Raw genomic sequence first — 12227 nt, forward strand, 5'->3', positions numbered from 1 at the left:
ACCACTACCAAACTGGACAGATTATGGGTAATTATAGGGGTAGTTTTAGTTCTTCCGATTTCTTTTTGATTTATATGGATTAGTTGTCTAGAAATTTGCTTAAGTTGTTTTATCACTATGCTTAAGTTGTGTACTGAAATAAATTAAGTTGATTCCTCAAGCATGCTTAATTTGTTGAGTTTGGGACAATCTATCTAGGTGTTCCTTTTGAGCTTCATAAGTTGTCCACTGGGTTATTTAGTTCCCTTGTCAACATGCTTAAGTTGACTAGTGAAATTAATTGAGTTGATTCCTCGATCATGCTTAAGTTGTTGGGTATTGGTACAATCTATCTAGGTATTTCTTTGAGCAACATGCATAAGTTGTCAACTAGTTTATGTAGTTGCCTCGTGAACATGCTTAAGTTGAGTACTGAAAATTAATTAAGTTGATTCTTTTCGGTATGCTTAAATTGTTGGGTATTAGTACAATCTATCTAGGTTTTTGTTTTCGAGCAACACACATAAGTTGGTCACTATTCTAATTAAGTTGCTTTGTCGGCATGCTTCAAGTGTTTATGTAGGGCTGCACAACTAGTACCATCTTGAGCGTGGTGGTGGAGGGCGGGCGCCTAGCTCGAGCAGGTGGCGGCGCCCAGGACTGACGCCCACGACGCCTAGCGCGAGCGCAAGCCTGCCATGGCTCTTGACGAACGTAAGTTTCTTATCCATTTTAACTTATCCATTTTAATTAACTTACTACTGCTTTGTTAAGTTGATTTCTAGTAATGGTTAATTCTGGTGTACATTGATGCTAAGTTGCTTTCTAGGTAGCTGCTAAGTCGCACATTGTTTAGTGTTAAGTTGTGTACATAGTAGCCGCTAAGTTGCAGACAAAGAAACTCTTAAGTTGCACCTTAATTGCTCCTAAGTTTTCTCACTAGGCACAACTAAGTTTTGCAACTATGAAGCTGCTAAATTACCTATTTTCAGGTTGCTGCTATGCTGCTCTCTAAAATATGCTAAGTTGCTCCCCAATTTCTGCCAAGTTGTTCCTTAATTTCTGCTAACTTGTGTACAAAGTAGCTGCCAAGCTCTTATACCTAATGTATGTTCTGGATGGATCTAATATGCATGTAAGTTTATGCTTGTTTAGTTTTGATAGTTGTGTTTCAGGTATAGGTTTGCTCTAGAACCCTAGAGACATGCGGATCCTAATCCAAGAGTAAAACAAGAAGAGACATAAAGGGCGATAGGGGAAGTTAGGTTCTTGCGATCAATTGCCTTGTCTGTTTTGTTTTAATTTGGAGCTAAGCTTTGAATCACTGATGAATAGTAGGATTAATGGAGACATGCAAGAAAGGAAGAAGAGAGATTGGTGGGAAGGGGCGTCACATGGTCCTGGGCTGGGGCCTCGTTGGCACTCGTGAGATGGGGCTAAACCAGTATGTGAGGGCTGGTCCAGCGTGGAACCTGATGAGGACCAGGGAGGAACGAGCGGATGGGGCTACACCAGCACCTGAGGGCGGTCTCTACGGCGGTGCTCAAGTGCAGGGTCGGTCGGAGCGACCGCGCCGGGCCGGGCCGGCTGGTGAATTGAAATGAATCCATAATCACTCGCCCCAAGCTCCTCACCAGTCTTCTGCCCGCGGTCTGTCCGTCTCCGACCACCGCCGCCGCCGCCGCCTCCTTCACCCATCCTCAGCAGGCATACAAGGACGAGTTCCCCCAAATCCCTAGCCAACCAAGTCAAAAAAAAAAAAAAAAAATCCCTAGCCAACCTCCCACCGATACCACCACCAAGAAAACCCTAGCGACAATGCCGGACGGCCCGTACGCCAAGCTCCTCGCCACTCTCAGCAAGTACCACAAGCAAAACTGCCCCCAAATCCCTACCCAACCTCGCCCCACCACCACCAAGAAAGCGCCAGCGACAACGCCGTCCACCAACAGCGACACCGTCGAGCTCCACATCTACCAGCCGCCACCCTCTCGCCGGGGCTGGGCCAACAACCGGGACCTCAAGGCGCCCCTCCGCTACCTCGGCCTCCTCGACGTCGCACGCCTCAAACTCCCAACTGGTGTCCCCCAACCGCGCCTCGTCTCCCAGCTCATCGCCTCCTACGACCGGGACAAGGGCTGCGGCTACATCTCGGGCACCCGCGTCCGCGTCAATGTCGACCACAAGTCCTTCATCAGCGCTGTTTCCCTCCACCCCACGCCCAAGCGCGGCAGGGATCTCCCTCCCAACGTGCCCTTGTCCGCAGTTACCCGCGCCGCCAAGCAGTTCATCAGCATGTGCCTCCGGGTCCAGTCGCGTGGTGACATGCTGCCAATTCTGTCGGCCGCGATTCAGGAGGTAGAGGCGGGGTCAGCGCACAAGGTCGACTGGGGTAAGCTGATGTGGGATCTAGTGGAGAACGAGATTCTTGAGTTGCCAAAGAGGGATGACAAAGTTTCGTATTTCGGGGTCTATCTTCAGAGACTCATATGGGTACAGCAGCCCACTGTGTTCCACTTTTATCAGATGTCTCATGATATTCTTGAAGCTGCCGGGGTGAAGGTAACGGGCGAGAGACCCAGTCTGGTTGGCATGCGACCCATGGAGGTGCAGAGCTCACAGCTGGGCGCGATGCTGAATGATGGTTCCGACTTGGACAGCGATGACGACATCTTATCTTCCACTCCGAATGCTGGGAAGATGCACATTGGTGGACACAAGGATCATGCAGAACCACAACAGCGGTTTCAGCAGGGCAACCAACAGAAGCGTGCCCCGAAAGACAAAAATTGTGTTGGTGTACCCACCGGATCAGCAATCGCTGTTGCAAATAGTTCTCATGACATTGCAGAAATAGAGCGGGAACTTAAAAATGCTACCTCAGATGAGTTGCGTGAGGCGGAGACACTTGTCCAGGTAGTAAAGTTGCTGCAGGAGGAACTATCTCCAGAGGCCATCATGCATATGTTTGAGTAGGACCATCCTTAAGCTACTCAGGGCTCTCCCTCATCTCGCTCCCGGCGGTAGATATGTTCACAGCGGGTTAACTGGTTTTCGTTTTGCTTTTGGAGATCAGCCTTTAGTAGTCTCCACCAAAAAGGATTATCTGGCTCTGCTAGCCCTTGGTAGCACAGGGTGCCAGAAAACTTGGATGTTTGGTTCATCCTCTGGATGCTTTTCTGTAAAATCCAGAGCCTGAGTAGTTGGTATGGGAAAAAGAAGAGAGATATATGTTGTCTGTTCTTTAGTTTTTTGGGAGCAGTCAGGGCTTGATGCTCGAGGTTTCCAGGTCTGATCCTTATCTTGGCCCCTCTTACTTTATTAGTACCACTAGTAGATCATGTTCTTTCGGATGCTGCTTATGTTTACGTCTTGAACATCATGTGAATATTCCGAACTATGAAGTATCTATATAATTTTAGATTTTCTGATGTTCGTGCCTGCTGTCCAAATTTACTTTCATGTTGTCAAGAGCAAGAATTACATTATTAAATGAAGATTCAATCTTGGAGATGCTCTTTTAGCAAACAGTTGGCATTTTTTTGTTGTTCAAGTTACTCCGGGTCTTTTCTTCCATAAGCTTATAGGGTGGAGAATTTTTGTTGCTAAAAAGGGATGCACAGTATTTTGAATTGCTTTTAGCAGTTTGATCATGGTGTGACCATAATTATTTCTGCCGCTGCTTATTGGTTTCCAGAATGTCCAGTTATAAACGCACCCAATGAGATGAGATTTTTATCTGTTGGTTGAATAGTGTATCATTAGAATCTTAGTTATTTCTGCCACACTTTGTTATTTACTAAAAGTGTAAATCTTCGTGTGTTTGATGGTAATTTGCCTACACATAATCCCTTGCCGGTTCAGCATGATCTTTCATTTATGCAAAACCACATTTTGTTGGCAAAAACTAGATCTCGACGGGTCCTGATATTTAGCGGAAATCGGAGGGCATTAACCTTTTTTTATTTTAATCTGCCTGGCCTCAGTAACTCGATGTTTTCTTCTCCTTTTTCTCTTTGAAACTAGGAAAAAGATTTTCCATTTACATTAATAAAGAAGGAAGTTTTACAGGTGCATATTACACAGGCCTAGGACAAAGCCCAAGGCTTACAAGACAAAAGCCTACTCTCCTGGTATTGCATTGCTCAAAAAAATTGCTCGGGCTAAACTCCACACTCTTGCCTCCTCTTTAATTTTAGCGACGACTATGTCCGCGGTAGATGAGTGGTGTTGAAAAAACCTTGCTCCTCCTATTTCAACATAAAAGGAAAATCTTTTGCCTCATTTCAGTAAAAGATGCGGGTTTTCATGCTTAATTGTTGATACTTTTTAAAATTTGAATATCCAAACTGTTAAAAAATGAAGGAAAGGGAAGCTGATTTCTAGCGAATTATTATCCTGATAAAAAAGGTACCTATAGAATGAGAGACTTGGTTCATACATGGTAAAGTTGTAAGGTAAACTTCTTGTCAACCAGTATTTAGTAGTTTGCCTCGAAATTAACATGCTACCTCAAATGAGTTGCGTGAGGCGGAGACACTTATCCAGGTAGTGAAGTTGCTGCAGGAGGAACTATCTCCAGAGGCCATCATGCATATGTTTGATTAGGACCATCCTTAAGCTACCCAGGACTCTCCTGTGTCTCCGTCCCGGCTGTAGATATGTTCACATTTGGGTTAACTGGTTTTCGTTTTGCTTTTGGAGATCAGCCTTTAGTAGTCTCAAGTAAGAAGGATTATCTGGCTCTGCTAGGCCTTGGTAGCCCAGGGTGCCAGAAAACTTGGATGCTTGGTTCATTTCTGTAAAAGCCAGAGCCAGAGTAGTTGGTATGGGAAAAAAAAAGAGATATATGTTGTCTGTTCTGTAGTTTCTTTGGGAGTAGTCAGGGCTTGATGCTCGAGGTTTCCAGGTCTGATCCTTATCTTGGCCCCTCTTACTTTATTAGTACCACTAGTAGATTATGTTCTTGCGGATGGTGCTGATGATTAGGTGTTGAACATCATGTGAACATTCCGAACCATGAAGTATCTATATAATTATAGAATTTCTGCTGTTCGTGCCTGCTATCCAAATTTTTGTAGTGTGGAGAATTTTTGTTGCTAAAAAGGGATGCACAGTAATTTGAATTGCTTTGAGCAGTTTGATCATGGTGTGATCATTATTGTTTCTGTTGCTGCTTATTGGTTTCCAGAATGTCCAGTTATAAATGCACCTAACGAGATGATTTTTATGTGTTGGTTGAATAGTGTATCATTAGAATCTTTAGTTATTTCTGCCACACTTTGTTATTTACTAAAAGTGTAAATCTTCGTGCGTTTGATGGTAATTTGCCTACACATAATCCCTTGCCAGTTCAGCATGATCTTTCATTTATGGAAAAACCACATTTTGTTGGCAAAAACTAGATCTCGGCGGGTCCTGATTTTTAGCGGAAATCAGAGGGCATTAACCTTTTTTATTTATTTTAGTCCTCCTGGCCTCAGTGACTCGATGTTTGCTCCTCCTTTTTCTTTTTGAAACAAGGAAACAGATTTTCCATTTACATTGATAAAGAAGGAAGTTTTATAGGTGCATATTACACAAGCCTAGGACAAAGCCTAAGGCTTACAAGACAAAAGCCTACTCTCCTGGCATTGCATTGCTCAAAAAAATTGCTCGGGCTAAACTCCACACTCTTGCCTCCTCTTTAATTTTAGCGATGACTATGGCCACGATAGATGAGTGGTGTTGAAAAACCCTTGCTCCTCCTATTTCAACATAAAAGGAAAATCTTTTACCTCATTTCAGTAAAAGATGCGGGCTTTCATGCTTAATTGTTGATACTCTTTAAAATTTTAAAAATCCAAATTGTAAAAAAATGAAGGAAAGGGAAGCTAATTTCTAGCGAATTATTATCCTGATAAAAAGGTACCTATGGAATGAGAGACTTGGTTCATACATGGTAAAGTTGTAAGGTAAACTTCTTATCAACCAGTATTTGCCTAGAAATTAACTATGTTCTTGTTCCTGGCTTGTATATATTCATATGAAGACTACCAGGCTGCAACTTAACTGTCTTAAAGACTATTCTCATTAAAGATCAACATATTTTAGTTATTTCTACCTTCTCCTCAACAATATTTATAATTTTGAGTTTTTGACAATTTGAGATAATCTTGTGCCTGAAACTGTGAACATGAGAAGGTATTTACCATCCTCAACATAAAAAAGAAGGATTTTATTATGACATGCTATTTTTTTCCATGCAATACCCTCGAATCCTTCAGGATCAGTTGTGGTCTTCTAGACTTTACCAAGAGTCTTGATGAACTTTTGCTGCATCCAAATGTGTAAAAGATAGTTTATCGTATCGGAAGAGTATAGCATTTTGAAATAATGTGCAATGAAGTGCGAAGTTGAATCACCTTTTGTTTCTGATGTGATACTAAGCTAAGTATTGATACATTCCTTCGCATATATGCACACTGATCCAGTTCAAGAAAACTAATATATTGGCAAAAATAAAGAAGTTATTGGTTGTCTAGGACTTGCTGACTGCTGCTCTCTGGACCTCCCTGCCAGATTTTGGAAATGACAGTTTGTCAGCCTGAATTTTATTACTGAAGCCTCATTCATTTCTTCACTACTGTTAGGGCTGCAGAATGCTGTTAGAAAATGGACAGTTTATCTACTTTTGTGACTGATTTGTAGGTCTTGATGGAAGAAGGTTTATCATCATCTTTTTTCCGATGTGGTACTTAAGTGAAGGATTAATACATTTGATAATGTGCTATCATATGGAAGCTTCTTCACATATAGCTCATTGCTTATCCAGAAGTGTAATTAAGCTGAAGGAATCTGATATCCTCGCAAAACAGTGTTGATCATCTAGCACTTGCTGAGTGATGACTGTTACCTTCTTCTTCGAGCATGCACTTGCCTGTGTCGTTTTGTATTAGAAGAAATTGGACTTGGTATTGGAAAGAACAGTTTGTCACCCTGAATTGGGATCACACTCATTTCTTCAGTATTGTTAAGGCTGCAGGATGCTGTGTTAGTAACAGCCAGTTTATCTGCCTTTGAGGTTGCATTGTGAGTCTTCTTCATCCTTGGTTAAGAGGTAGTAGGAGAGAAGAAGATCGAAGAGGGAGCTGCAAGGTGCAGCTCCAAGACTTTATTCAAACTGCACCAGGCACAAAAATAGACGGACAGTTAACCTTCAGAGTGCAAGCATGCTTAGCGCAAAGGTGGGCTAGAGTGTTAGAAATGGATAGTTTATCTACTTTTGTGACTGATTTGTAGGTCTTGGTGGAAGAAGGTTTATCATCATATTTTTTCCTGACGTGGTACTAAATCAAGGATTAATGCATTTGATAATGTGCTATCACATGGAAGCTCCTCCTCTTATATGCTCAATGTTTATCCAGAAGTTGACTTGTGCTGGAGGAATCAGATACCATCTCTCCTCTAGGACTTGCTGAGTGATGGCCTTTTTTTCTTTCGTGAACATGCACCTGACTGCGTGTCATTTTGTATTTAGAAGAAAGTGGACCTGATGTTGGAAAGAACAGTTTGTTCCCTGGACTGGCGAGCTGATGAATTAGACCTTACATTTACATATTTCTCTAGCTGTAATACTGACTTCTGATGATTGCAAGATTTATGTTGTATGGTTGCTCAACGTGGTTAGGTGGGGGCTAGGAAGGGATGCGGATTGCTTGAAAATTTGTCCAAGACAAGCATAGGATTGCCTTGTTTTCCTGGGGTCCGGGGATGTTCCTAGCCAGCCATGTTTGAATCAAGTCTAGCTGTATTGCTGCAATTTGGTGGTCATTGTTCAGTACCTGACGAACTGTTTTGTTAAAAGATGTATCAAGGTAATAACATTACCTCAAAGAACACAGTTCCGTCGTAGTCTAGGTGGTTAGGATACTCGGCTCTCACCCGAGAGACCCGGGTTCAAGTCCCGGCGACGGAATTTTTTGTGGAATTCACACTTGGAGTACGTTTTTTTTTCCTTCAGTATACATGCCGACATGAACGTCACGATCAGCCGATCACCCACCCCACCGTTTGAAAAGAAGCAGCAAAACGAACGATGATACCTTGCCTCCTTCCCTCCACTTCTCCTTTCCCTCCCCAGCTCAAAAAGCAGCCACTCCCACCGACGACCAGCAGTCCGGCACCCCGATCTCCTACTCCTTTCACACCGGTAACGATGCAGCCACGGCGAGGCTATAAACCCCACCTCCTTCCGGTAGCTCCCTGCAGGGAGCACAGCCACGTACGACGATGGGCAACGCAGGGCTGGGACGACCGCGGCCGGCGGTGGACGAGCGGCTCACGCGGCCGCAGCGCCTGGTCCGGCAGCTCTCCGACCTGGACTTTGGCCGCCTCCGCCGCCTCATCCGCTCCGGCGACCTCGCGCCGTGCTTCGACGCCGACGATGACGAGCGTGCCGTCGAGTGCCCCATCTGCTTCTATGTATGTCGCGTAACCGATCACTCCCTGTTCATGAGAGTAGGGTTACTCAGCTGTGTTCTTCTGATGGTTTTTTGACCTCTATATGATCGACGATGCAGTTCTATCCGAGCCTGAATCAATCCAAGTGTTGCGGCAAAGGGATCTGTACGGGTGAGTTAAGCTTCCTCTTGATTTCGGTCGAAATTTTGCTCAATTTTTTAAACTGAAACTCACACAGATGAGTAGTTATAATTGTGTCCTACGTTAAGCCACGTGGACTTGAAAATACAGACTAACATTGTACAACTAAAATGTTCTCACATATCACTGTAACTTAAATTTCCCTGCCCTGTTTGCAGAGTGCTTCTTGCAACTGATGCCGTCCAAGGCTTCCAAAGCTGTCCAGTATCCTATTTTGCTACTTACTAGCTAGCGTGAAACACTCTGCATATGTGTCCCATATAAACATCTTTACTGAAGTTAACCTCAAGCATTTTCCGTGCTTGTGCTTCGTACTTTCATTTATTGAACAAACTTGATCTTGATTGTTGTATTGTGTAGTACGACTTCCTGCTTACTACTCCCTCCGTTCCACGGTTCTTGTTTTGGTTCAGTTAAAAATTTGAACTAAAACCACAACAAGAATTATGGAACGAGGTAGTAGCTGAATTTTGCATCCCCAAACCTGAATTCCCTGGAGCCCTTAACTAGCAATGCAGCTGCCCCTTCTGCAAAACCGCAACCTACGCTGTCGAATACCGCGGTGCTAGAACATCAAGTGATAATAAACTTCAACAAGAAGTAAGCTTATTAGCCAGAGATTCTGATATAAAGCATCATCGTACTACCTTACATTTTTCAAAATGTTTTGTTCTGAATTTCTTGCAGGAAGAACAGAACATTAATGAGGCCAAAACAAGAATACGACCCAAGACTCAGAAAACCGTTGAAGTACAGTATTAGAAGCTGCAAACCCGATTTGGCACTGCAATTTTTTCCTAACCTCTTGAGAGGTATCATCATCCATGATCGCTCCTGGAATGTTTCAGACATTATTTTTCAGTATTGCTTTTAGATGACGAAAAGAATTGTTTTGGACCTAGAGGTATGCAGTCCAGAACAGAGTCAGGTTTCAGCAGGGGCTGTGTAGCTGTAAATGCCGCCGAATATTGAAACCAAAATATTCTGCCGGTGGCAACACCAGACTGAGGATTTGGTACAGCACTGTAGAATGATTCTGTAGCCGGCTCTTAAGACAAGGATAAACGTCCCAAATGCTCAGTTCAGGATTAAATTATTTTCGTGGTGGCCAAGAACTCCACGTTAGCATCCAGTCACCACTCACTTTGCAACGCGGCTGCTTTGATTCCATACAGTGCACCTTGCCTACTGCAGAATCCTGGCCTGTAATACTTTTTGATTTTATGAATTTTAGCTTGTTAAGCTTACTCTTACTGCTGCCAAAGTTCAGAATGTGACAGCATCAGATGTATTTTTGAGTTCAGATTCAGATGAATACATTTTGGTCGTTTCAGATTCTTCAGATGAGATGCAAACTAGATGTAATTCATTTGACTGATATTACAAAAAAAAAAATCCAGTCCAACTTCTTGCATTTTACTATATTGGAAGCAGTTGTTTTATTAACTTTCTACTATTCTCTTAGAAGCTGAAAGTTGTTTAATCACCATATGCATTTACTATCTGCTTTAGGTTGCATAAGACTGAGATGTCTGAACAAGAATGCAGCAGAAGCACAATTTCACAGTTTACCTGAATGTTCATCAAGAGCATCCATTTGCAGCAAAATGTACTTTCAGACCAAAGCCAATGGGTTGGAGGCAAACCTAGTCTAGAGACTTCCATTCGAAACTCTCAACGGATAGATGCTCCACCTACACCTTAGGCGTTATATGTTTCATCGTTCCGATATGTATCTCGCCTAGTTTTTATGATTTATCCTTTTGAACTCGAGACAACAAAACGGCTGTGTGCATCCTGGTTATGCAGAGGCTGGATGTAATTGCTTCTAAAAGTAATAAAGCATCCTTTATCGAAAAAAAAAAGCAACCATAGATTGAGCCAAATCTCTCATCAGTTCCTAAGATAATACGATCTGCCAATGGTTAAGCTCCAAAAGTGTTAGGTCATGCTCACATGTAAAGCGCCCGTGAAGGAATCCAGTCACCATTTGCACCACCTTTTACAGTAAGCATCATGTGCCACCAATATATTAACCATTAATTCCTAGCTATATATATACATGCATACATGACACAGGACTGCACACATCACCAACGAAGATCATAACACAATCGCAGTCACCAATGGCGTCGTCCCGTAAAGGTCGTGTTCTTGCTGTTCTTGTGGTACTGCTAGTATTATCTGTAGGCGGTTCAATGGGTAGGCCAGTGAGAAGCAACTTGGGTCTGGGTTTAGGCCTTAGTGCTAATGGTGGCCTGGGCATAGGGCTTGATCTTGGAATAGGAGGATCCGGTTCGACCTCTAGTTCAGGGCAGGGGTCAGGTTACAGTGCCTGGTCTGGTCCAAATGGCGGTTCTCATACTGCATATGGTAGTGGTTCGGGTACAGGCAATGGGTTCGGGTATGGCTCTAGCTCTACTAATGGGGGCTCGGCTTCTGGTTGTGGTTCGGGTACATCATCTTGTCCAGGTTCGAGCTCTGGCTCAGGATCTGTAGGGTTGGGCACATCGATAAATGCTGGTGTTGGTGTCGGCTCAAATGGTGGGACGAAAGGTGGTTCCGACTGTAACACGGGTACCGGATCAAGCCAAGGTTCTAGAATTGGCTCAGGCTATGGGTCTGGGTCAAGTCAAGGTTCACGCGGCCGTCAGTCTTATGGTGTTGGCTCGGGTTCGGGTGTATCATCTGGGGTCAGTAGTGGGTCTGGTAACATTGGGCAAAATGGTGGGTGCTCATCTTGTGGTTCTGGCTCCGGTGTTGTGGATGGTTCCTCGTCGAATTCGAATTCGGGTTCTGGTTCAAGCTACAACTCCATTGGAGGGTCAGGGTCAAATGCCGGTTCCTACTCAAATTCAGGAGCTGGTTCTGGGTCAAGCATAGGCTCGGGATTTGATGCATCCGGCTCCGGTTCAGTTTCCATGTCTGGGTCAGGTTCAAGTTCATCTGCTGGCTCATCAGGTTCAGTGTCGTGGTTTGGCCATTCATATTGTTGTTGCTAGCATCTACTTTTTTTTTTCATCTGTACTCACCCATGCCTTTTGTGCCTTAGGTGCAGGTGCATTCGGAAGTGGCTCGAGTTCTAACTCCGGCTCAATGTCTGGTGCAAACTCGGGTGTCGGTTCAAGCACCGGTGCAATCGGTGCATCAAGCAGTGGATCAAACTCCATGTCCGGTTCAGGGTCAAGCTGAAGCTCCAACTCCGGCACCGCGTCGGGTGCCAATTCAGGCGCTGATTCAAGCTCCGATGCATTTGGTGCCTCGGGAAGTGGATCGAACTCCATGTCGGGTTCAGGGTCAAGCTCAAGCTCCAGCTCCAACTCGGCATCCGGCTCAATCTCAGGTCCACTACTCTCATAGAATTACTTTACTCAACTTCCGATATGGAATATTGAAAATACCATATACCATAATCATAAATTCTTACCAAGTCATTAGAAAGTTATATTGTTCCTTGAAGTGGTTAATATAGTAAACTTGTGTTTTATTTTGCTACAGGGTCTACCGGGTCTGGTTCTGGTGCAGGTGCTGGTTCTAGCTCGAGTGCCTGGTCCGGCTCGGGCTCAAACTCGGGCACTCTCTCCGGAGCAGGATCGTCCAGTTGG

The 12227-nt window shown here is 44.0% G+C and overlaps 1 protein-coding gene and 1 non-coding gene across 2 annotated transcripts; both read left to right on the forward strand.

The window, feature by feature from the left end:
* The first annotated feature begins 7863 nt into the window (after positions 1–7863).
* TRNAE-CUC lies at positions 7864–7936 on the forward strand. The gene has a single exon. It is a non-coding gene; the product is annotated as a tRNA-Glu (tRNA).
* A 314-nt stretch (positions 7937–8250) lies between these two features.
* On the forward strand, positions 8251–10000 carry LOC124664283 (E3 ubiquitin-protein ligase GW2-like). The gene is made up of 6 exons (XM_047201838.1): positions 8251–8442; positions 8541–8592; positions 8781–8826; positions 9141–9222; positions 9310–9372; positions 9857–10000. Exons 1-6 carry the CDS (start codon positions 8251–8253, stop codon positions 9998–10000), a joined length of 579 nt encoding a protein of 192 aa, XP_047057794.1.
* Positions 10001–12227: the final 2227 nt, after the last annotated feature.

This window comes from Lolium rigidum, chromosome 1, assembly GCF_022539505.1.
Source record: "Lolium rigidum isolate FL_2022 chromosome 1, APGP_CSIRO_Lrig_0.1, whole genome shotgun sequence".
NCBI classification, from domain to species: Eukaryota; Viridiplantae; Streptophyta; class Magnoliopsida; order Poales; family Poaceae; genus Lolium; species Lolium rigidum.

What these genes read in the sequence shown, in the direction of transcription:
- LOC124664283 (XM_047201838.1), top strand. Translation starts at nt 8,251, where the DNA reads ATGGGCAACGCAGGGCTGGGACGACCGCGGCCGGCGGTGGACGAGCGG. An exon ending in AGTGCCCCATCTGCTTCTAT is followed by an intron (nt 8,443 to 8,540) that starts GTATGTCGCGTA and finishes TCGACGATGCAG; the next exon opens with TTCTATCCGAGCCTGAATCA. An exon ending in AAGGCTTCCAAAGCTGTCCA is followed by an intron (nt 8,827 to 9,140) that starts GTATCCTATTTT and finishes CTAGCAATGCAG; the next exon opens with CTGCCCCTTCTGCAAAACCG.